This window comes from Poromitra crassiceps (genome assembly GCF_964638095.1).
Source record: "Poromitra crassiceps genome assembly, chromosome: 25".
Lineage (NCBI taxonomy): Eukaryota > Metazoa > Chordata > Actinopteri > Beryciformes > Melamphaidae > Poromitra > Poromitra crassiceps.
The window spans coordinates 12,283,445-12,307,766 of NC_139649.1; the positions used below are offsets into that span (position 1 = coordinate 12,283,445).

Here is a 24,322-nt window from a genome sequence, read left to right on the forward strand (position 1 = left end):
GAGGTAATGGGCTCATGTAGAGAGAGAGAGAGAGAGAGAGAGAGAGAGAGAGAGAGAGAGAGAGAGAGAGAGAGAGAGAGAGAGAGAGAGAGAGAGAGAGAGAGAGAGAATATTCTGCTCACCTCAGTTTGATGTCTTAATTGATGTTACCATATGGGGTGCCATCCCCTTGCTGCTCATTAGTTTGAGGCTGTGCAGTAACAGGATCTATAAGTTCCTTTGTGTGTAAAAGAAAATCAGATATTCAGAGGTATCATCAAGAAAGTTATAATAATAACAGCAGTTTTGAAGTAAAACAGAATAGAAACACAAGGAAAGATAAGAAATCAGAAAAAAATACAAGTGTCTCATGTCTATAATTAGGCTATTAGTTACCATAAACTATAGCAGTGTTCAGACAATTTATCCATCTTTCTGAAACATGTTTAAGTGGAAATGCTGATCCTACTTGTTTTTTGGACAATGGTCTGAAACATTGAGTAATCCTATTGCGTCAACAGCTCAGGTTCTTAGGTTGCACAGAGAACCTTCAACCATCAATGACTCCTGGGTTGTGTAACATAACATCAAAAGGTTAAATGTCCTTAAATGCCATTCCAAATGGGAATAAAGACAGATTCCACAAAATGTGTTTAGGAAATAACCATCTGGTATGGCTTTCATTGCTCATTTGATCTGACTGCTCAAATATTATTTACTGTGTAGCCTCAGCTCAGTCTGTTATCCATCAATTATCCTCATTTGAGGTCAAGTTCTTCTTTTCTGTTGCTGCGGCGGAAGTGCGCATTACAACTCATCATGTGACTGCCGGTGTCATGCCGAGTTTTGCACCCCCGCCGAGAATTGCACCCCCACCATATTTTGGGACTGTTTTAACTTAAAAACAGGGATGCAAATCTCGGCAGGTACAAACTGCAGAGATTTGCACCCCCCTCCATAAAGCCAGGAGAGATCCCCAGGTCTCGAGGTCCTCTGTACCCGGATTTTAAGCACCAAAGTCGGCTTCCATGAGCCAGAAGAGAGCCCCAAGCATGGAAGTCACCTCCACGCGAATCTAATGCATCAAAGTCGGTCTCCATGAGCCAGGACAGACCCCCTGGCTTGGAGATCACGTCTACCCAGACAATTATATCATTTTAAACAGTTAAGTTTCCGTATAAATCATTACAGTATGCTCCCGGAAGGTGGGGATGCAATTATCGGCGGGGGTGCAAAACTCGGCATGACACCGGTAAAGTGGGAGGGGCTTTGCGTTGGCTTTCACCGTGGTTCACTCCTTCGGTCAGTGTGACTGTGCTGCCTACCTACCGGCTTATCCACCGCTCTCACTTCAGCGAGTACTGACACACGGCCAAGCCATGAAGATCTGGACATCAGAGCACATATTCAAGTGAGTCATTTCTTCATCTCGCAGTGTAGCGATAGCGGTTTTGTGTAGGGCTGTCAATGCTTCTTGTCTGGGTTTGACATAGCCGTGACACACAACTACAGAAAGGGAACCTTTGTAGTTGTGTTGGCTTCGTTTCTAAGGGGACGACTAACACAGCATTCAGAGGGTTATGATAGCGAAAATATTAAGCCATAGAATAGCATTTAATAACCAGCAAAAGCTACGAGTAACGTGGTTGTGGTATAGTGCGGTTTAGTAGCTAACTAGCAGTAGCTATTGTATTGTAGTAGTAGCCGTGATACGCAACTACAGAAAGGGAACCTTTTTATAGTTGTGTGTCACGGGCTAGTGTGTAGTAGCTAAGATAGTTTGTGCCGTGTCCGATTTCTGTTTTACTCCGCAACGTCTGTCGGTGATTGTTTTTTGATTAACTATTGATATTATAATTAGTAGAATGTTCAAAATGTACAAAAACACAATTATAAATTCTAACAGTACGTGTGTATGAAGTACCTAGAATCCAACCATGGCTGTCAGTCACTGGTTGCAGAAAAACGCTGCCAAATTGCATAATCTGTCCTGCTGGCGAGCTAGGATGGTAGAAGAATGACCCGCCCTACTCCGCCTCCGATTGGCTTAGTATGATATTTTACCTAACCTTAACCAATCATCACTCCTCGTGCCTAAACCCAACCAATGATCGCTCATGCAAAAACCCAACCCATTTACTCCCCTGCCACCCTGCATTTCGGAAATGCGCGAGCGGGCAACCTTTCCCCTACATTTTTTTTTGTCTTGCTTGTGCGTCAGTGTCAACCGAGCGCGTTCACGTGTCTCCATGGCAACCATCTATTCTCATTACCCGGAAGAGCATCATCGGTACCTTTGTTTGGCGCCTTTCCTTAAAGTGTTTCAAAGCATCTACTTCTAAAATCCATCATCCTCACAAATAATTAATTAATCCCTCGAATTAACAGTTGTCAATGTGGTCACGTCAGGCAATTTATGTTAAGGACAGGGCTGTCAACTTTGACTTCAGCTGGGAGACGACACCTATTTTTGTTCACAATATGAAATATGAAAATGAGCATTATTCATGGTAAATTACCCCACTAGACCTTTCTCAGCCATTATGAACCAACATCTTTTTCCACAAGACCTTTTCTTTTTGTTAATTTTTGTTTATATTGGGTAGCATTTTTTGATACTCCAGATATTACACATTTTTCTTCAAAACACAGGATAAGAAAGATCTATGCTCCTCAACAAGTCCTTCCCATCATCTGACACTCCCCACTTTAGTTCCTCAGGTCTACCCAAATAGAAATAATACCTGAATAAATGTTCATCTTAATACAGATACCTGACTATGTTTTAAAGTGAGCGAGCAAACTTGGAAAGATACATGATTGGTGGGGGGGGGGTCTGGGAGTCCTCCCCCAGAAAATAAATAATTAAAATAACTAATTTAAAACCAATTTCCTGCATTTCTATAGGCTACCACCTAACGTCACGAAACAGCAACCCTGTTTTCAGAGAGTTCCTTTTTCATCTTAGGACCCAGAAGAGAAATTTGGAGTGAGAAATAGGAGGTGTGGTTTGTGAGTGAGAAGAGGGTCAGTGGAGTGAGTCTCACTCTTAAAGAGTGAGAGTTAGTAGCTATGGTTAAGGGTAATAAGATAATACAAGCATTACATTCATGTCTTTCTTTGTGTGTCTCTCCCCTCCACAGCCATCCTTGGGAGACGGTGACCCAGGCCGCTATGCAGAAGTACCCTAACCCCATGAACCCCAGTGTGTTTGGAGTGGATGTTTTGGACAGGGCCATAGACAAACAGGGATGTCTCCACAGCAAAAGACTGCTCAGCACAGAGTGGGGCCTTCCATCTATAGTGAAATCAGTGAGTGTCAAAGCTTGGTTGCAATTTAGTTACCTAGTATTTGTCTACCATCCAACATCATAGTTCAACACTTGGATCAGCATTGTTGTAACCTTGCTTGCAAGATGGATAACCTCGCGAGATCAAAAGAGATTCTCTCGACGTAATCCATCTTGTCATGCACAGGCAGTTAAGATGATTGGCCGAACCATGCCGGCCCGATGAATCAGCGGCAGCCTTAGGCGGGCTCAGGCTCGTCTGGGCAAGTAGTGGATACATGGTCTTTGTAGTTCTTTTCACTCGTCAACATGGCTGCCGCCGCGGAAGTGACAGGCAGTCTGAGTGAAATTTAATGTAACGTTCCCAATTCTATGTATTAAATTCTAAAAAACGACCCTCAACATTTGGGAAGGCTAAGCCACACAACTAGTTCGTTATAATCTAACTTCATGCTTCGAAAGGTGACTTTACGACGGTGAGGACTCAATCAATGAATACCACGGAGATCAGGCACAGGCACCTTCGGCGATCTGATTGGTTGAAGTTAACACCCACCAGCGGTGATAGACAGATGGGTCATCCAATCACCTGCCAAGTAGCTTGGAAAAAGTGCCCGCCTCCGTCAGCGGGTCTGGTTACTGCATTCCCAGATCGACTGGTTTAGTGAAACGTATGTGGAGCTATACCGTCCATCTGGCAGCGTCAGGTTAAGTTAGGACATGCAGGTGGGAAAAACAAGTGTGCTTATCCACAAACTAGTCGCGGCAGTAAGTGCCCTCGTTAGAGAAACACAAGATCTGTATCTGTGAAGAGGTCACAAAAGAGACTTGCTGCTGCCTCTTTTTATTGTCCAATCAAAACAGTATAACTTTAGCAATATATCAGTCTGATAAACATGAGATAATAAAAGGAAACCTGATAAGGTCACATCATCCAAAGCAACACGCAGGAACGCAGTTGTAGCCGCCACAGAGAGTCAGTTGAGTAAGCAAGGTCGGCTAACGCTCTCCAGCCATTGATGACCTTAACTCTCAAGGCTATTTCTGTCCAGCAGCACAGCAGGCCTGGTTGTTGTTGGCCCAGGGCGAGTCGATGCCTGTCTGCCTTGTCACACATTGTACAAGATTCAGTGCTGATTGGTGTCATCGCAAGGCTCTCTAACCTTTTAACGGGCATGTGATGTAACTTTCCATCACGGTGTTAGCTAGCTAGCTACCGAGGGCTCACTTTGTTTGGACCGCCGCCAAATGGGACGGGCAGTATTGGTACTACGCTTGGCTGCACATCGAGTACACTGACCTCAGTTAAACTGTGGTTCCAGTTTTATTATTAGTGTGTGTGAAGATCATTTTACGGTCAATCTTCAAAGCAATAAATTCATCTGGAATGCACGGCGACATCTCTGAAACATGTTGTTTTGCGTTGGTATTTTCCGTTGCTTTTCTGAACTCACGATGGTGGCAAATGCAACCGGAGTTGAAGAATCTGCTACTACCACTAACTGTCATGTTCCAACCTGTGCAAACATAAGTCAATCAGTTGGTGTTCTTTAATCTTTCGCCACTGACCTTTGGCTTAGATCTCTGGGTGAAAGTTGGCCGATGTGGTCAGATGCCTTCTATGAAGAATTCTTCTAAATCCAACAGTCTGTGACACCCAACTAGCCCACTGATTGATAGCATATTAGCTAAGCCCTTGATCAGATTGTCTCAAGTCACTTAAGCCTTAGCCTAGTGGTTCACAAACTGGGGTACGCCTACCCCTAGGGGTACGTGGAGGTACTACAGGGGGTACTTGAGAGAAAGGGGAAAATGGAAAACATTTAAGAATAAATCATGATTAAAATGAATGAAACATTCAAATAAATCTGCTCCGGTGGCACTAATTGCAATTTGCAACTCTTTCACTCCATTTTATATTCTTCAATAGGTAGGTTAGCATTCATTAATTGCATCGTATGCTAGAGTTTTCTCTTGCCGTTTTCTAAGCAAAATGCTGTAGTCGGGTAAAGGGGGTACTTAGATTCAGAAATCAGGGGAAGGGGGTACTGAAGCCTAAAAAGTTTGAGAACCACTGCCTTAGCGTATGTGTAGAAGCTGGAGCGGAGGACCTGTGTCTGTCTTAAGTAGAGTATAAGTGCTTATCTGAGGTTAGGTTTAAGTAAAATACTTAGTTAATCTATCACCTGATAATTGTGACCCCAAATCAGTGTTTTTGTTATGTAAGTTTGAGACGCAACAACAGATGATTACATGAATCATTCATTGCTCATTTACATCTAACATGAAATCAGCGCTATACCCTTCATGTGAGATTATATTCCACGTTCATTCACTTGCAGTCTGTATTGAAGCACACTTGGCCTCACACTTGGAGATAAATACGTTGCCACTTGCCAGCCAAATGGAAAGACATGAATGCAAGCAGAGGTTGTATTTGAATTACATACATTTGAATTTGCCGTTCTCCTATTGAACAATTGTATATTAAAAATAGGCTTTGTTGAATAAATGAGGAAGGCAGTCGCCTGCTCCAAGGCTGCCAACAGTGAACCCGCCCCACTCTTCACTTAGCCATGTTCATCTCCTTGACCAAGGATTTTTTTTTGAAGAAAAAAATAAATCACTTTATTCTTGCATCCAGCTGCCCAGCATTTAGATATCCATTAGCCACTATAGCCAGCAGCTAGCAGCTCAGTAGTCCACAATGTTCACAACTTCACACTTTTAGACAACAGTCAATCTTAGTTTGATTTGTCAAATTTGTCAAATGTTCACTAAACAACTTTCATCAAGTAGGTAGAATAAGATCACTGCCTGTAGAGGTGATGAACCACAGTGGCGATTGTGATTGACTATGTGAAGTGCTGTTGGCCCACTGTTAGCAGTGTGTGGCTGCTACCTTCCAGTCAACACTCAAGGCAAGTCCCTTGTGTCTCAGGAAGCTAAATCTGAAGTAAGAAACTCAATGTGAATTGGGATTTTTTTTTAATGTAGCTAAAAGTTAAATTCCATAATATCACGTTCAATTTGACGTCATTGTGTTCAATTTGACGTCATTGTGTTCAATTTAAAATTGTGCCTTACAATTTTTTTTTAATTCATTTATTCTGCAAATTTGTTTCTCTAAATTCAAGGGTTCAGTATGAATGGGTGAGGTTAAAATATATACAATTAAAAATAAAATTTCTGCTAGCGGCCTGGCACTATCCCCATTCCATAACAGCTATTATCTCAGTTGAAGTAACTTGCGTCTCTGTCTTTGACTCTTTTAGATCATTGGTAACTCAAGAACATGCACATACATCCAGGAGCAGTCTGTTGTGGATCCTAAGAAGAAGACTTTTGAACTTCAATCCTCAAATGTGAGTACTTTTGATGATGGTATCTGCTCACCTGTGGTCGAACGTGGATGTAGGGTGTCTCATGGTTTACAGACTTAAAGTTTCAGCCATTGTGTCAATGATCCCGGGATCAGACTACACAAATTCAGCCAGATATTAATTATTGCCTATTATTTGGTCGTTCCCGACACATTTCTAGCTTCGGGTTTCTGATTTCAGCATGAGCATCCCCGTAACCATAGTAACTCACTCACTCCTGTTTGATTTCAGCTGGGGCAGAATCATGAGCATCCCCGTAAACCATAGTAACTCACTCACTCCTGACCTGCCTGCATAAGAGGAGAGATGCTGTACTGCTGCAAAGAGCCGCTGACTGAGCATGGACAAAATTACCCTACAATATAATATATTTTGTAGCTAGCCTATACATTACATTACATTACGTCATTTGGCAGACGCTTTTATCCAAAGCGACTTACAATAACACATTTTTGTCAGCAATAGAGCAATCAACTATGCAACACAGTCTATGACAACTACAACCTCTGAAGGAATAGTGGTAAAGTAATTTTTTTTTGGTTTGTTTTTAAGAGAGAGAAAGAAGTTAGTTCAAGAAGGGCCCAGATGGAGCCTATATTTCTCTCTTTCTGCAGCTACAGAGTGCTGCTGTTGCGCTGTGCTGTCTGTCTTGTCAGCACTGTCGGTCCTCTTTTTGCTATGTGAGGTTATCAGTTATGAATTTGTATCTCACTGCATGAGAAAATTGACTTGTGGCATCATGCATGTCATTCCCAACTTGTTTGCGTGGTCGAGGTCAGACTTGTAGTGTTGCCACTCTCCCGGGCCAAAGACATGGCAAGAATGTACAGTATGGCGGTATGATTGCCTAGTCTGACGTGGTGACCATCGTGAAAGACAAACATAGGAGTGCTCTGATCCTGGCATTAGCAGCGTTGAGTAAGAATGTGGGCAGAGTGTCTTGCATGTAACTGTAACCCAGTATCTTATACCACAGGTGTTCTTTAACATTTTCAACCTGAGAGTTCACCTTTGAGTTTTTTTAGTCGCACCTTGGGACTCAGTTGGGACCACACACAAAAAACAATCTTTGCAAGAGTCACAATCCCCCAAAAAAGTCCCTTTCCTCCCTTTATTTTATTTTTATTTATTTATTTATTTAAGTATAGGACTTAAAAGAGCCACAACTACCCATAAATGAGCCGCGGGTTTGAGTATCACTGATATACACTACTTTTGTGTGTAAGCCGGTACACGTTCTTATCACAGCATTACAACCGTTTCCAAAGCATGTTGTGTTCAGGATGTGCTGGCCACAAACATCCATACGCTGTCTGCCTCCACTTTAGCCTTTTGTCCCAGAGAGGGACAAAAGGCTACAGTACAGTACAGTGCAGTGTGGGAACCTGTCAAACATTTCTGGAATGACGCCTTGCTTGTTCCACGAGTAGTCTGTTTTCATAATCGGTGAACATTCCATAACGCTACGCTAAGTCACACAACTGCAACATTTTGTAATGTTATTGTCTCTCTATAATTTGTCTCCTTTAGATCACCTTCACAAACATGGTGTCTGTGGACGAGAAGTTAACATACAAACCACACCCCGAGGACCCAGAGAAGTACGTCTTTACGTTGCATTTAGCATTTAGAAAATGACACAGATGGATCATGTCCTTTCCCATTTGACTGTCAAATACAGTTCAGTACCCAGTACTAGGGCTGCTCAATTAATCGGATTTTAATCTCAATTACAATGTTGGATTCCCACAATTATGAAAACAAGATAATTGAGATAAAACAATTATTATTATTTCTATATATTATTTATTTTAGTTAGCCTATTTATTTATCTAAAAATAATCATTTAATTGTCATTCATTTCCTTGTTTTTCCCCTAACTTATATTTAAAGTTCAAAGACATCCAGTATTAAAAAGACACGTAGTAATCACGTTAAATAATCGTGATCTCAATATCAGTCGAAATAATCGTGATTATGATTTCTGCCATAATCGAGCAGCCCTACCCAGTGCATTTCGAAGGAGCGATCAGGCCTGACGGGGGTGTTTTAAGGCAGCTTGTGACTCTGGATTCCTTTGTTCTAGAACAATTCTGACCCAGGAGGCCATCATCTCTGTAAAAGGCGTCAGTCTCAGCAGTTACCTGGAGGGAGTCATGGCCAACACCATCTCTACTAACGCTGGGAAGGTGAGAGATCCCTTATGGTTGTGTTTCTTTAAAACTAGAGTCATGGCCAACACCATCTCTACTAACGCTGGGAAGGTGAGAGATCCCTTATGGTTGTGTTTCTTTAAAAACTACGGCTCGGGGACCCACAAATATTAGTGGGCCTGTTTCTGATAGTTCCCCATATGGCAAAGCATGAAACTACATTTGATCATGTACATTTGATCGTCAGAAACGAGTATTCACCCAGACCATGGTATAATGCGCTATACATGGCACAGTATAAGATGAATAAATATGATAGAATATATCCCTGAGATAACATAGTAGCAAAGTAGCTAGCAGCGAGTGGTGAGTGATTGCAATAGTAATAGTATAATAGAGACCCCAACAACAGAGCTACATTATTTTGTGCTATTGGGTGTTAACTAGGGGTGCACCGATCGATCGGCAAGCAATCTGTATCGGCCGATTTTGACCTCAAATATGCGATCGGCCATTTTTATATATACTGTATATATATATATATATATATATATATATATATATATATATATATATATATATATATATATATATATATATATTTATTTTTTTTAATACAAAAAAGCCCTATCACTAATCAGGCTTTCCAACGATATAAAATACAATGCCAATTGGTATTATTAAAGGGGAGAGATAATCGACCTAAAATAACGTTTCCAAACTTTCTTTGAGGAGTTTATATATCGGTGATCAGTGATCGGTAATCGGTGATCGGTCGATGATCGGTTGGGCAGATATTTCCCATAGGCAATCGGTGATCGGTGGCAAAAAAACGTGATCGGTGCACCCCTAGTGTTAACAAGTATAGCATATAGCCTGAAGTAGCGCTCCTTATTACACCGTGGGTGTATCAGGCTGTCACTGAAAGAGCCCACAAGTCTCACGCAGGGGGTGAGAGGAGCCGCTCATTGACGTCAGCTTGGCTAACATCCTCCTCTCACCCACCTCCTTTGTGGAATCCAGAGGGCAGCCCGGGACAGAGCTAGCCTTCTTCACTATTCAACTTATTGAATTCTATTTATATAGACTAATGCTTTGTGTTTGCTCTTCGTCAGGGGCGCGAAGCGATGGAGTGGGTGATCAGGCGACTGAATGCGGAAATAGAGGAACTGGCAGCTACAGCCTGCGGGACCATGCGCACACCCATGGCTGCTGCGGTCACCGAGAAATGACATCTCCCTCTCTGCTCATCCTCAGCAGAGTCTGGAAACCCCGCCCGCGCCAGTACAACCAGCCTCCCTTTGTGATGCTCTTGTGCCGTTTTTCTTTTTTACTGCTTGAGGGTACAGATTTATCCATCTGGTATAAGCTATTGTCTACATTAGATATATATCTCTTGCAGCAGACTGCAACATAAAGGAATTCTGGGGAGAGGTTTCAGGGGAGGCTGCCTGGCAGGACTGCACTGAGAGACTTGGGGAGAGGTGGGTGGTACGCTCGGGGGGCCTGTGCCACTGAGGTTCTGTATATTTGGAAACTTGCAGGAGAGGCCAGCAGAGGCATCAGGTGAAGTACATGGAAAAGGTGCCAAAGTAGACACATGACTCTTTCTATAGTCTTGTAAAAATACCTTTGCCAGCGATGTTTCCATCTGGTGCAATACCTTAAACTGCCAGTAGGCCTCTTCTGGCATAAACCCTGTGGGTTTACAGTGACGAGGTTACGAGGAATAACCTGGTTGAGCTTTGATGGCAGGAAACACTCTACCTCACTGAGGCAGGGTCAAGTGCACTACACGTGCAGAGTACACAGAAGTGTTCTCGGCTTTCAGAATAAAAGGTAGGGTTAACACAACCGTGGACAGTATATGTTCATGAAATGTTTGTGTAAGAACCGTCTTCTTAAAAATGTTTTCCTTCACAACCTCAGTAATAACAAACACTGTACCAGGCATCCTATCCAAGCCTGAATATAACTACTGTATTTTGTTATGATGTAATTTAGTAAGTGATACTGTTGTTTATCTGTAAGGGATCAAGGTACATGCCATGTTTTTGTTTTGAAGAAGTAATTTAGGGGACGGTCTCAAATGCAGTGTTGGTATAACTCACATGTTCTTCAATTTGGTTTAGAGGCAAACTTCAAGAACTAACCCACTAACTAAGGTTTAACAGTACACAAGAATACTGATTGACCGTTGCATTGGAATCAGCTTGCATCAAATATTTTTAATTGAAAAAATTGAAAAAACGAAGATGCTAAACACGCTGGGGGAGCTGATCATTTGTAAATCTACGGGTATTACCGTTTGATGGATGAAATGGAGTTACAACATGCATTTAAGACAGTTTTCCCTTTGAAAAAGAAAAAAAGGACATTACAGCAGCAGCGTAGTGATGCTGGAAGTTTATTTTCATAATATACTATTACCTGCAACGGGAGTATTTATTTAGCGAAATGAATGGTTTCAAGGGAGTGAAATGCGTCTTGGATTAACCCTTGAGAAAGGGGCTGTCACATGCTTTGTTACAAGTTTTGGTTGCCTCTAGAAGGAGACCATCTCACCAGCCTGAGAATGCACCGTGGCAGTTAGAGATTTGAATGCACAGTGGAAAGATGATTTGAAGACATGCTCCTGATTCCCCCAAGTTGTACCTCAGAATGTAACAACTCTTGTTGTTGAAATGGAAAACAGTTTGATCTGTTTTGGAATTCAATGTGCCCGTTCTGTTTAGCTTGTTATAGAAATACTTGTGCAATATTTATCAGGCAATATTTATTTAATAATTTAGTTGTGGTATACTATTCTGAAGTAGCAAAACGGTGGGCTACCTCTAGTGGCACGTAAAGCCTTGACATGTCCGACACTTGTTTTGTTTATATATATATATATATATAATATATTATATATATAATAATAATTCTGCCAAAAATATTATGTTGAAGGTCTGTGGAAAGATGGAAGCTTGTAGAGTGAGGGATGGACAGCTGAGGTGGCACTGCAACTGAAATGTACACATTCCAGTACCCAAATGTTTTTGGTTTTTGATCCCGGGAGGATTTTCGGAATAGCGGCATCATCGTTTTCACCACAGCCCTGATACACACACCTAGGCTACCTGTAGAGCCCAGAAACAAACACATTCTTCTACTGTTGGCCCTGAACAGGCTCCACCAGTGTGTCTGAGCAGATGCAATGCAGAAAGACACATACTGCCACACTGTGGCCAAATGATGATGTCTTCCCATTTTAATATTAAAATGGAATAATAAAAACAGTTCAAGGGTTCAGATTTGATGTTGTCCTGTCATTTGGGAGAAGGAGAAAAACAAATCGCAATAGACCGTCACACTGACTTACAGACAGACAACAGACCATCACACTGACCTACAGACAAACAACAGACCATCACACTGTCAAAGCAAGGCCAAATGATCTGCGTTTATGTGGTTTAATAAATATCCAGTCAAAAGTTTTGACAACACATTTTTCTTTATTTTTAACATTTTAGAATAATACTAAAGATATAAAACTGAAATAACACAAATTGACAAAAAAAAATCAAAACTGTCTTAGATTTTAACTTTAGATTCTTTAAAGTAGCCACGTCTTGCCTTGATGCAAAGGCTTTGGAAAGTAATTCATACACATGCATCAACTTCACTTTTTATATCTGTCTAAGCCTGGAGGAGGGTCTCAGCCGGGGGTGTGGGACCCGGGCAGGGTGAGGGCCAGGGCGGGTGGTGGCAGCCTGGTGGTGGGAGTGGCTGCCCTGGGTGTCTGTGCCCAGCGGGGTGGTGCCGCTGGCGGCGCTCTCCTCTCCTCCCCTCCTCTCCCCCTCTTTCCCCTCCTCTCTCCTCCCCCTCTCTCCCTCTCCTCTCCTCCCCCCTCCCCTCCTCTCCCCCTCTCTCCCTCTCCTCTCTCCTCTCTCCCTCTCCCCTCTCTCCTCCTCTCCTCTGGTTCCCCTCTGTCCCTCTCCTCTCCCCCCCTCTGGTTGATTCACACAATCTGCAAATAAAAACATAAAATATTTTATTTGAATGTAACTTTTGAAACTCCCACACTGGGTAAATGTTTTCACTTTTTTGCATTTTCACGCCCCAAGAACGCCGTTCCCGTGTAAAAGGAAGGCACTAACGCTAAAAAGGTTTGCCATTTTATGCAGGGAGCGTTGCTGTGTAAACAGGGCCTCAGTTTGTCAGAGGTGCCTACATAGTGTGCTGTGTGTGTGTGTGTGTGTGTGTGTGTGTGTGTGTGTGTGTGTGTGTGTGTGTGTGTGTGTGTGTGTGTGTGTGTGCGTGTGTGCGTGTGTGTGTGTGTACCTGGATCCTGCTGAGCATGCTGGGATTGAAGATGTACATGCCGGCGTTGATCTTGTTGGAGACGAAGACCTGAGGCTTCTCCACGAAGCGCTGGATCCTCCCGGCGCGAGGCTCGTACACCACCACACCGTACTTAGAGGGCTCCTCCACCCGCGTCACCTGCACACACACACACACACGTCACCCCACCGGCACACAGTTTAATCACTGTTTTATATCACTGGATGATAAATATTAGGAAAATTGTCTGTATGTCTGTCTGTCTCTCCCCATCTGTCTTTCTGTCAGTCTGTCTCTCCTCATCTGTAAGTCTGTCTGTCAGTCTCTCCTCATCTGTAAGTCTGTCTGTCTGTCAGTCTCTCCTCGTCTGTATGTCTGTCTCTCCCCATCTGTCTGTCTGTCAGTCTGTCTCTCCTCGTCTGTAAGTCTGTCTGTCTGTCTCTCACCACGATGGTCCCCTCTCTGCCGTGGCTCTGGTGGAACTGCAGCATGTGTGTGAAGGGGAAGTCACAGATGACGTCGGAGTTCAGGACGAAGAACGGCTCGTCCACGGTCAGCAGCTATCTGGCCAGCGCCAGGGGACCGGCTACACACACACACACACACTTGCTGTGTTCCCCAAACTTTTGAAAATGACCAACATGGTTTGATTGTCTGAGGAAGTTCCCGCACAAAACTTGCAGGTTCCTCTAATGAGAACAAGCAACTCTACAGAAGCTCACAGACAACTATTAAAGAGAGAGAGGCTTCAGGCTTGAATGTGTGAGTATAGTATAGTATAGTATATACAGTATACTATACTATAGTTTAGTAAAATGAATATCAAAATAACTTTTCTATTCTTGCACAAAATAGATAAATTCAAGCACTTTCAATGACCCATATCTATTCATGTCTATTTTCAAAAAGTTGCAAGGCCTTGAACGCTCACCTGTTCCCAGAGGCTCCTTCTCATGAGACAGAGAGATACAGATCCCAAGCTGAGGAGAGAACAGCTCATCTGATCAGTCTGGACATGACCTCCACTACTAATACTACCTATTATAATCATCAGCACTACTGATACTACATATCATAATAATAATCACCTTATTTTTCTTTCAAATAAAAGCAAATGTCATCCACATAAAAGCAGGTCCGCCTGCAACTAACGATTCTTTTCATTGTGGATTATTTCCTCACAGTGTTTCCCACAGGATTTGGAGAGATTGTGGTGGGTTGATCTCACACACACTAGGGGGGTCCGGGGGCCAGATTGAGTGCACTTTGAGAGCAAAATATAGAGGCTAGCTCTATGAAGGACTACACACTCATTACATTAATATCCTCTTTACTGTTCTGTGGCATTACAATAATGAAAAGATAAATGTCTTCCTATAGTATATTCTGCACACAGGTCATTATATTGTAGAATACTGCTTGCTTAAATACAATGGCCCGTCTATACCAAAACTGTCAGGGAAGAACTCAAGCACAAACTAACATTTGTAGACATAAACAAAAGTCAAATAAAATAAAGGGAATTTCCTAACTTTGATTGGAATAATGTGTTCAGCCAAGACAATACTTATACAGCCCAAGCCCTAAAGTGGGAGTCACTTTTCATTGCTTTGACACAAAATGCACTCAGTGGTCAGGCCTGTCCAGGCAGCCATGTGTGTGACTCACTCTCTGCTCCTGGACTCTCATCTCTCTCTCCAGCAGGTCCGACATGTAGCTGACCGCCAGGACCATGTGATCCACACCGGCCTGCACGCACGCACGCACACACACACACACACACACACACACACACACACACACACACACACACACACACACACACACACACACACACACACACACACACACACACACACACACACACAGAGTGACAAGACTATTGTGAATAAAAGTGAAATGCTAACAAAAATACAATCAAAATATTAATTTCACTTACTTCACTTCACTCACACTTATAGACACTATACATACATACATACATACAGGTATATGCATGATTATATATAAACGTATAAACGATTGAATCTGCGTCCCACAGTTACAGATGCTAACGTACGTTGTACGTTCCGATCAGCCTTATTTGACTGCTTCTGCTTGTACTCTCTAGTCTCTATTTGCTTACCTTTATGCAGTGTTTATAACTGGTTTGCTGGGGGAGGGGTGCTCCAAATATCCCCAAATGTTCTTGTCTCGACTTGTTTCAGTGAGAGAAAATCAAGCTAGCAAGCTAAACATGTTTAACTTCCTATACGTACTTCACAATAAAATTGTACCGTTTGTCAGTGGAAAACTTTTAATTTGAAGGAGCTATAAGGAGAAAATTGTGTTAAAAGTTCCTTGACACTGTCAAGCCGAGCCGGGATGCAGCCACCAAAAATCCATAGTGCAGGAACAGGCCTTCGGAGGGCGCTGTGGGAATGCCAGAGCCGCCATTCTCCCTATAGACCAATTATACGCCTACGTCACAATGACAACAAACAGCGTCAGATGCGCAAGATGGAGGCAGAAAGACAGACTCCGCGCAGCCCTGTCAAGTAGTTTTCCAGTGGTCCGAAAACTATTCGAGCAAGACATGTCTTCGTGTTGTACAGTGGGATGCCAGAATCGGAAAGCTATTGTAGCAGAGTATTCGGGTCCGCCTATTCACACTTGGTTAATAAAATAATAAACGATAGAGCCAGGCTGTAACGTTATAACCAGCTTCACCTTTATTCTCCCCACATATCCTGTTCTACGGCAACCGGAGGGAACATACACAGCCTCGCACACACGCAATAGAACACAACACAACACTGAACACTGAACAGTCTGTTACACTATCAACAAAGCAAGGACTAAAGTTTTACCGAATCCCGTCAACTCATACTGCTTTTAATGCTAACCGTAGGTGTCTTTGGTTGCAAGCCCAAAGAGGAAATCGTTAAAAATGCCCGACTTTGCAGTGCTCGCTCATTTCATATCAGGTATGCTGTAGTAGGCTGCTAGTGACAGCCACATCGCTCGGTTAGTTAACAACCAAGTAACGTTAACTTAAATGTCATTATTGAGTTGAACTGATTGGAACGAGGACATCATTAAAAATGCCCGAAATGCAGTGCTCTTCATAATCAGGTAAGCTGCCTGAAACTGTAGGCTGCTCAGCCACATCACTCGGTTAGAACGACCAAGCAACGTTACATAATGTCATTATTGAGTTGTGTGCATTATCAACATAACAATATATCTTTGCAAGTTACAGAATAATTATCTACGCTATCCCCAGTTATAAAGGAATGCACGATATATGTATTGCTGGCCACTCTAGGCTTGGCGAATTGACAGCGCCAGTGCGTATGGTATGGGTCTGTAAGACGTATCCCATTAACCAACGTTAATTTCGATGCATAACATTGCTTATCACTAGGCGATAAGCTGTGGTAGTAAGCCGAGAACTGCATTTTAAAACTAAAATCTAACTGTGTGTCGCAGATGAGCAGAGCAGTCCTGACAGCGGCGTCTTTCACACAGCTCTGTCTGTGTCAATGAGCGGCTCCGGGCTTTTTGCCTACACGATGACTATGCACGCAGCTCCATGTTGACAAGCTGTATAAGGGGTCTATTAGAAGTCACTGTACCATCAAACTGATTTCCTCTCACACCTTCACAGCCAAAAAGAATCCATCCAGATGTTGTGTATAGATTGTGTTTGTGATGTTGCGAATTGCGATGAGCTCACCGTGACCAGCGCCTCCACCTGGTGCAGCAGGATGGACTTGTTGCAGAACTCCACCAGCGGTTTGGGCGCTCAGTGTGAGGGGGCGGAGCCTCGTGCCATACCCGCCCACCAGGATCAGAGCCTTCATGCTGCTGCCGTTAGCAACCGGGGATGGAATGACCAACCGTTACTGGGATGACCAACCGCGGGTCATCAATACAGGAGCCCAACCTGGAGCTGACCAGGACAGAGGAGAGTCAGTGAGACACACAGTCTGTCTGCCTGTCTGTAAGAATGTCATTATGTCTGTTTTTTAAGATAGCTTATCTACAAGACGCCTAGACTATCCTAAGAGCCTAAAAAGTGCTACTAATATGCCGTATTTAGGAGAGGAGAAGCTTCCTAGTGCCAACAGGAACCTTGGGAGTTGGAGTATTTCATGACGTTTTGCTTCCCAGGTGCGCTGGATTTGATCACTGACTGAGCCGCCGTCTCCATGTGACTGCATGTGTTTGCTCGCTGCGTGCAAGCGGCGCACCATGATAGTGAGATCAAACACACCCTGCTGTAAATTCAGCACAGGCTGTGGAAAGACTGCTTTTAAACGGTTGTTTCACACAGACAGCAGTATCATTTTAACTGCCCCGGCTAAATTACTGGCTTCCGTAGGACTATCATATCTTCGGATCTGCAATCGGACATCGGAGACGGGTGGGAGAGCGTTTTGAACAGCCGTTCACAGCCCCTATTGCCTTATGGAAGTGGGTGTGATGCTAGGACTGTACGAGTGTATATGGAGTACAGTAGTAGCATCACTTATGGGGCTAGGGGGTGAGTAGATAACGACTGCATTTTGATTTTTGGGTGAACTTATCCTTTAAGGCAGCAGTTGCTGCTAAAAGCTGGAGACTTCTGAAGTCTACTCTGAAATCTACTAGTTATTTCCACTTAACACGTGTCTTTGTGTGTGTGTGTGTGTGTGTGTGTGTGTGTGTGTGTGTGTGTGTGTGTGTATCTAACCTATTTAATCAATGTTTACACTGATGGAATAAATACTATTCTATATTGCACGTATTATTATTATATACATATCAATTTATTAGTGGTACTTTTTAGGGTCTTAGGATAGTCTACTACAGTCTTGTAGGTTACTAACAGTATCTGCTGTTACTGTCTGACGGATGAATGGGAGCAGGTGTTTTTAGCATGCAGCTAGCCAGTGGTTTACTTGTCTCTCCCACAGACACACACACACAACAGATTGATGGTAAGAGTAACGTGAAGTCTTTGAGCTCCGACCCAAATAAACATAGTGATGCCAGCTAGGCTAGCTAAGCTAAGCTAAGCTAAGGCTGACTTGCAGCAAAGTTCCCCACAGTGCTATGGCTGACTGAGGAAGAAGAGGCGGAAACTCACAGACAGTTGACAGCCAGACTCTCTGGCTGCACCTGGACGACGTGAAACTATCATAAAGACATATAAATAGAACTCTGGAGCAGCTGAGTGAACTGAAATCAACTGTACTGAACTGAATGACACGTCGCTTCTGACACTCGACCCAGATCCGTGTTCCGTTTCCTGCACGAGTGACACAGCCACTTCCTGTCAAGAGTTCCAAAATAAGTAAAAGGGACTTCTACCAGATACGTTTAAATTATCCGTCTCTACTTCTACGTGACTTTTACACACAAGACACAACGTTATCATTTTAGTCTACTTTAAATCTAATTATTTCACTGAATATTTTAATGGTTTGTAAAAAAAAAAAAAAAAAAACTCTCGGGGTCTGTCCTCACTGAGGTCATGGGCGCAACAGAATTAGGGGAGTTGGTCCTGGGAGACACATTGACATTGTGACACAGCTCTGGGCCATCATGGCTCTGGCCACTAGTAGGTGGTACTGGTACGCCTTCATCGGAAACAGGCAGGGTGACAAAATCACTTGTGAACGGAGGCCAACAAAACCTAACCTCTCCCACCCCCACGCCTAAACCTAAGGTCGGCATTGCGGGTGGTCGGCATAGCGGGTGGACACCATTTGGGAAAAACGGGGAACTAGGACCCGGGGAACATAGGGATGACCCCCCTCTCAGCTCTCACGCACGCGCGTGTGGCGTGTGCGCGATTTCGCTACGAGATGTGAGTTGATGGGCCAATCATAAATATTGGCATTTTTCAAATCTGAGCACTATAAAGGCTCTTGTCGATCTGCCGTTCCGCACTCGACGGGTTTTCTCTTATGAAGTCAGACGTTCGGGTATCTTCACACGGAGCATCAATTCTTTCTTCACTTGAAGAACAGTATCGATTTTCACTCTCATCATGAAGAAGCAGGTAAGCAGAAACACATTTCACGGCAATTTGGGGGTGACATAAAACAAGTATTGTTTTGAAATGAACGACACACAAACGGGGTTTGATGAACAGGTGTTTGATGTCAGTCAGGTAACGTTAGCTACATTAACTTTCGCAGTTCTAGCTAGTTAATGTAACGCTAGAGAACCAGACACAAACCTGCCGAGGCTGATGTATTTAACGAAAACGGCTAAGTTTGTTACCACAATATTCTTAGCTAACGCTAACTTTCTGACAGGAAACTTAGCAATTTTAGAGCCGATCCCCGCCCGGGCGACGCGACGCGGTCGGGGCGTACTGATGACAGTCCACCGACACAACAGCCATCTTTGCTCCATCAGTCGTTGCCGTTACGGAGCCTCGTTTGAAACTAATGGCAGTTAGCTGGTTGTGTTGAACTCACTTAGCTAGCTAAACTCATGATGTACCCAAGAATATGGATAGTTGGTGACGTTATTTTGCACAAGTCCGTATTTTTCGCACGTTTAAAAAATAATGGACAGAGAAGTATACGGAAACTTAAACTGTTAAATGATATAATTGTCTGGTTAGACGTGATCTCCAGGCCAGTGGGTGTGTCCTGGCTCATGGGGACCGACTTTGATCCACATCGAGGTGACTTCCATGCTGGGGGGTCTCTTCTGGCTCATGCAGGCCGATTTTGGTGCTTAAAATCCGGCTACAGGTGACCTCGAGGCCTGGGGTCTCTCAGTTGAGCACGGAGGCCGATTACCGCATCATCAGCTAATGAAAGGCATGTTTGATGAACAGACTGAGTCATATGAATGACTATTAATTAAGTAGGCTATGCCTATGTCATTGTAACCAGAGGTGTACCTGTGTTGAAAAGAAACACGCTTTTAACATTGTTCCTTCATGCTTGTAAACGTACCTTTTTAGCAGCTGGTCCGAAAAATGAAAGGATGTTTGGTTGCCTTTTTCATCTTTACTTGTTAAAGTGAGGTACTGGGGGAAAAAAATATATGATATATATATATATATATATATAGACAGGGCATGTCTGGGCATGTCTGGGAGGAGGGCAGCAGACTGGGCATGTCTGGGAGGAGGGCAGGAGACTGGGCATGTCTGGGAGGAGGGCAGCAGACTGGGCATGTCTGGGAGGAGGGCAGGAGACTGGGCATGTCTGGGAGGAGGGCAGGAGACAGGGCATGTCTGGGCATGTCTGGGAGGAGGGCAGGAGACAGGGCATGTCTGGGAGGAGGGCAGGAGACAGGGCATGTCTGGGAGGAGAGCAGGAGACAGGGCATGTCTGGGCATGTCTGGGAGGAGGGCAGGAGACAGGGCATGTCTGGGAGGAGGGCAGGAGACAGGGCATGTCTGGGAGGAGGGCAGGAGACAGGGCATGTCTGGGAGGAGAGCAGGAGACAGGGCATGTCTGGGAGGAGGGCAGGAGACTGGGCATGTCTGGGAGGAGGGCAGGAGACAGAGCATGTCTGGGAGGAGGGCAGGAAACAGTCCTGTTACTCGTGTCCTGTTACTTCGTTCTTGCGGTTTACTTTTGTGTTCCACCGTTCAAGTGTGCAGCATTGTGGTTGATGATGAATGGTAGCATCATATAGTGACATTGGACTATGCTGTTATTCTGTGTTAACGGTGGATTAATGACAATAAATGGATTGCCGGTGAGGTATCCCAATATATCCTGATGCATTGGACATTGAATGAACAACACTCGTCTGAAACAAGCAACCCGATCCGCCCCTCATTGGCCAAGTTATTTTTGGTTTAATTTAGGCCATACATTTAGTATAGGTCTGAGAGCAGGTCACGTGGGGGATGGGTTTACCCAGGCTACTACTCGTTCAGAAACAGTAGTGCGCGCCCCCCTCCCCCTTTTTTCCCCAGGGCGGCTAGGACCTCTAGCCAAGTGTAGACCACCATCTACAGGTGAAACTGTAAACTGTTTCCAGTAGATAGATCAGGAGCTGTAAGTGTAGACCTATTGGCGAAATTTGTAAATAAATGTAGGCTAATTTAAAACAGGGTATCTGTTTTTACCTAACGTGCATTTTATGCCTCTTGCAGACTGGCACATATTTTATAGTCCTGTACAGGAATAAATTAATGTATTAATTAATTTACCAATGACAAACTTCCCATAAATGTCACATTATATTTAAATCAGAATTGCCAGACCTAATGTCAACAATCTGCATTGTAAACATTAAAGGTGGCTTTGTCAGTGAATTACTATTTTGAATGAATTTACCCTGTGTATGAAATGTGTTATGTAAATACTTGAATACAATTCATCCAGCACTTATTAGAACTTTTTATTGACACAATAAAAAAAAACAAGTATAATGAACTTTTGTGCTAAACAAATTTTAGTGCAAATCACACAGTAATAACATAGTAAAACATCTTACCAAAAGAGTACTTTTGTGCAAAAGGCTCATACTATAGCCAAGTCCTGAAATGGACTAGTGAACAATTCTCAAGTTGTTAGAAAAATAAAAATAGATAAAAATATACAGATAATAAACCCTGAAATGGACTAGTGAACTGTCCTGCAGTGTGTAGATGAGCTGCTTTTTTTTTTAAACAAATGCTGCATTTCTCACAGCGCAAAAATATACTCAAGCAGCACCATCATCTATTACAAATTTGTAAACATAGTAAAACAACTTAACAAAATAGTGGTTTTGTGCAAAAGGCTCATAGCCAACTTCTGAAAGCTATCTCAAGTTGTTGTAAAAATAAAATAGATAAAAATATACAGATAATAAACCCTGAAATGGACTAGTGAACTGTCCTGCAGTGTGTAGATGAGCTGCTTTTTTCTTTGGAAACAAAGGCTGCATTTCTCAGCCAGCAAAAATATACTCAAGCAGCACCATCATCTATTGCAGATTTGCATTTATGAACACAAGTTCCCTCACTTTTGCGGCTTAAGGCGATTTCTCCTCTCTGAAATTATTTGTCCAGTCTTGGAGAATATTCTCTCTGACGGAACTGACGTTGCCACAATGCAAAGCTTTGGCATCATGATCTGGCTAAGCCTGGGGTAGACATTGGCCCCAGATTCCCACCATTTGAGAGGGTCGGAGGATGTTGGAAGCAGGGGCTCCTCTAGGTAACACCGCACCTCCATGATGGCATCTGCTGTGGGATTCCTTGTTGCTGCTGCACCAGCTGCCCGCTCAAAGAAGTGGCTCCAAACAGCTGATCCTTCTGCAGCACTGCCCACTCCTTCTTGTTGGCCTGGTTGTTGCTGGTTGGGTTGGCTACTGCTGCTGATAGTGAGTCTTCCTGCTTCTTGTTGGCCTGGTTGTTGCTGGTTGGGTTGGCTACTGCTGCTGATAGTGAGTCTTCCTGCTTCTTGTTGGCCTGGTTGTTGCTGGTTGGGTTGGCTACTGCTGCTGATAGTGAGTCTTCCTGCTGCAGTTGCTACTCTCTGAAAAGCCTCACCTGCAGCTCCGGGGTCCCCAAATGCCATCTTCTTGAACCTCAGGTCAAATGCAGCAGTTTCTGCAAGGGTGTGGTTATATTCCATTTTGTGGAATCTAGATGCCATGCTTGCACAAAGCGAGTCCACCAAATTGGCTGCTTCTAGTGTTGTTAGGTCTGGTCTGGACGAGCAAAAGTCACTCTCGCAAAATGGGGATATTTGAATGAGAGGGACGTTGTGTGTGACTGCGACACCAAACCACAAGCCATGGCGCACCTCCTGATATGCCCCCTGCTGGAACACCCCTGCACAGCATCGGACTTGGCAGAGTTTAATGAGAAAGGACAGCAGTGTGTTCAGCTGTGGCGGAAACACATTTAGCATTATAACTGACATTTCTTTGTGGACACGATAAGAAGAAGGTCTGGTCTGTGGTTGGTTGTAACTTTCTGTAGCCCCTTGGCCAGCAATATTACTTTTGAGGCAGTCACGTAGCTAGTGTGTGTGTGTGTGTGTGTGTTTGTGTGTGAGGGAGAGAGAGAGAGAGAGAGAGAGAGAGAGAGAGAGAGAACAGGGATATTACTATACATAGTGAGACAATTACAGTATTATAAAGTGTTACCAACAATGACACTATAATGTACACTAATACAAATAAAATTGTTATCATTATCATCATTTGTTATCATATATTTTTTGCAAACATGCAAAGCTAGCTACAGCTGACCAACTCTATAACTACAGAATAACATACCGGTCTGCACTGATCTCCTTTGTGACGTCATCAAAGGGCTCCAGGATAGGGCACACCTCCATCAGCACACTCCATTCCTCCTGGGTCAAAGGGCTGACTGGTGCATTTGTGATGGCCAGGGTGGAAATGACGGCATCCTTGATAGTCAGAAAACTCTTCACCATGTGATATGTAGAGTTCCATCTTGTGACGCGGTCCTGTTTGAGTCGCTGTGGTTCCTTGTTTGGATTCATTTGGAGCTGAGTGGCCTTCAGTTTTTCTGCACCCACTGTGCTCCTATGAAAATATTCCACTGCCGCTTTCACTTTATCCAGAATGGGTTTTAGTTCTGTTAGGGCATCTCTGACAACCAGGTTAATGGTATGCACCAGGCATGGAAGGTGGATCCACGTTGTGATTTTGATAGCCCTGGTCATATTGGAGGCATTGTCGGTTATGCAGCAAACCACTTTATTCTCCACTCCCCATTCTTTTGCCACTCTGAGCAGGTTTTCAGCCAGGTTGTCTCCTGTGTGCCGGTCAATGAACTCGAAACAGTCCAATAGACAGGAGGACAATTTGAAATGTTCAATGAAGTGGGCTGTTACTGCCATGAATGGGGTTGTAGCCCTTGGTGTCCAGCAATCTGTTGTTAAGCAAACTGCTGACACTTTAGACAGTCTCTCCTTCAGTGATGCTGCTTCTCTCTGATCAATGTTTGACACTGTCTTGGTTACTGTCTTCCTTGATGGAAGAGTGTAGGAAGGGTTAAGAGCTTTGCAGAATCGCTCAAATCCTTTGTCGTCTACAATTCTGTATGGCTGGAAGTCAGTGGCAATCATTTTAGCAAGCTCTTCATCTATCTTCCCCTGTCTCCATGGGGTTATGACAGGTGCTGCATAATCATGGAGAGATGTCTGTCTTGTTGTTGGTATTGTGCCTGTGGTTCTTGGTGCCTGGCCAGGCAGAGATGTAGGCCCAGTTCTATTTTCAG

At 43.6% G+C, this 24,322-nt stretch overlaps 1 protein-coding gene and 1 pseudogene across 2 annotated transcripts; one reads left to right on the plus strand and one right to left on the minus strand.

Moving 5' to 3' along the window:
• Positions 1-1,291: 1,291 nt before the first annotated feature.
• On the plus strand, positions 1,292-12,063 carry prelid3b (PRELI domain containing 3). The gene is made up of 6 exons (XM_083661095.1): positions 1,292-1,390; positions 3,123-3,291; positions 6,545-6,634; positions 8,183-8,253; positions 8,739-8,841; positions 9,921-12,063. Exons 1-6 carry the CDS (start codon positions 1,359-1,361, stop codon positions 10,035-10,037), a joined length of 582 nt encoding a protein of 193 aa, XP_083517221.1. The 5' UTR covers positions 1,292-1,358; the 3' UTR covers positions 10,038-12,063.
• A 686-nt stretch (positions 12,064-12,749) lies between these two features.
• Positions 12,750-18,374, minus strand: LOC310798553 (mannose-1-phosphate guanylyltransferase catalytic subunit beta-like; annotated as a pseudogene). Its single transcript, XR_014553981.1, has 7 exons — positions 18,242-18,374; positions 16,847-17,062; positions 14,797-14,877; positions 14,060-14,108; positions 13,575-13,714; positions 13,129-13,287; positions 12,750-12,814 (listed from the first exon to the last, which is right to left on the minus strand). The product of XR_014553981.1 is annotated as a mannose-1-phosphate guanylyltransferase catalytic subunit beta-like (transcript).
• Positions 18,375-24,322: the final 5,948 nt, after the last annotated feature.

What these genes read in the sequence shown, in the direction of transcription:
- prelid3b (XM_083661095.1), top strand. Translation starts at nt 1,359, where the DNA reads ATGAAGATCTGGACATCAGAGCACATATTCAA. An exon ending in TTGAACTTCAATCCTCAAAT is followed by an intron (nt 6,635 to 8,182) that starts GTGAGTACTTTT and finishes TGTCTCCTTTAG; the next exon opens with ATCACCTTCACAAACATGGT. An exon ending in TCTCTACTAACGCTGGGAAG is followed by an intron (nt 8,842 to 9,920) that starts GTGAGAGATCCC and finishes GCTCTTCGTCAG; the next exon opens with GGGCGCGAAGCGATGGAGTG.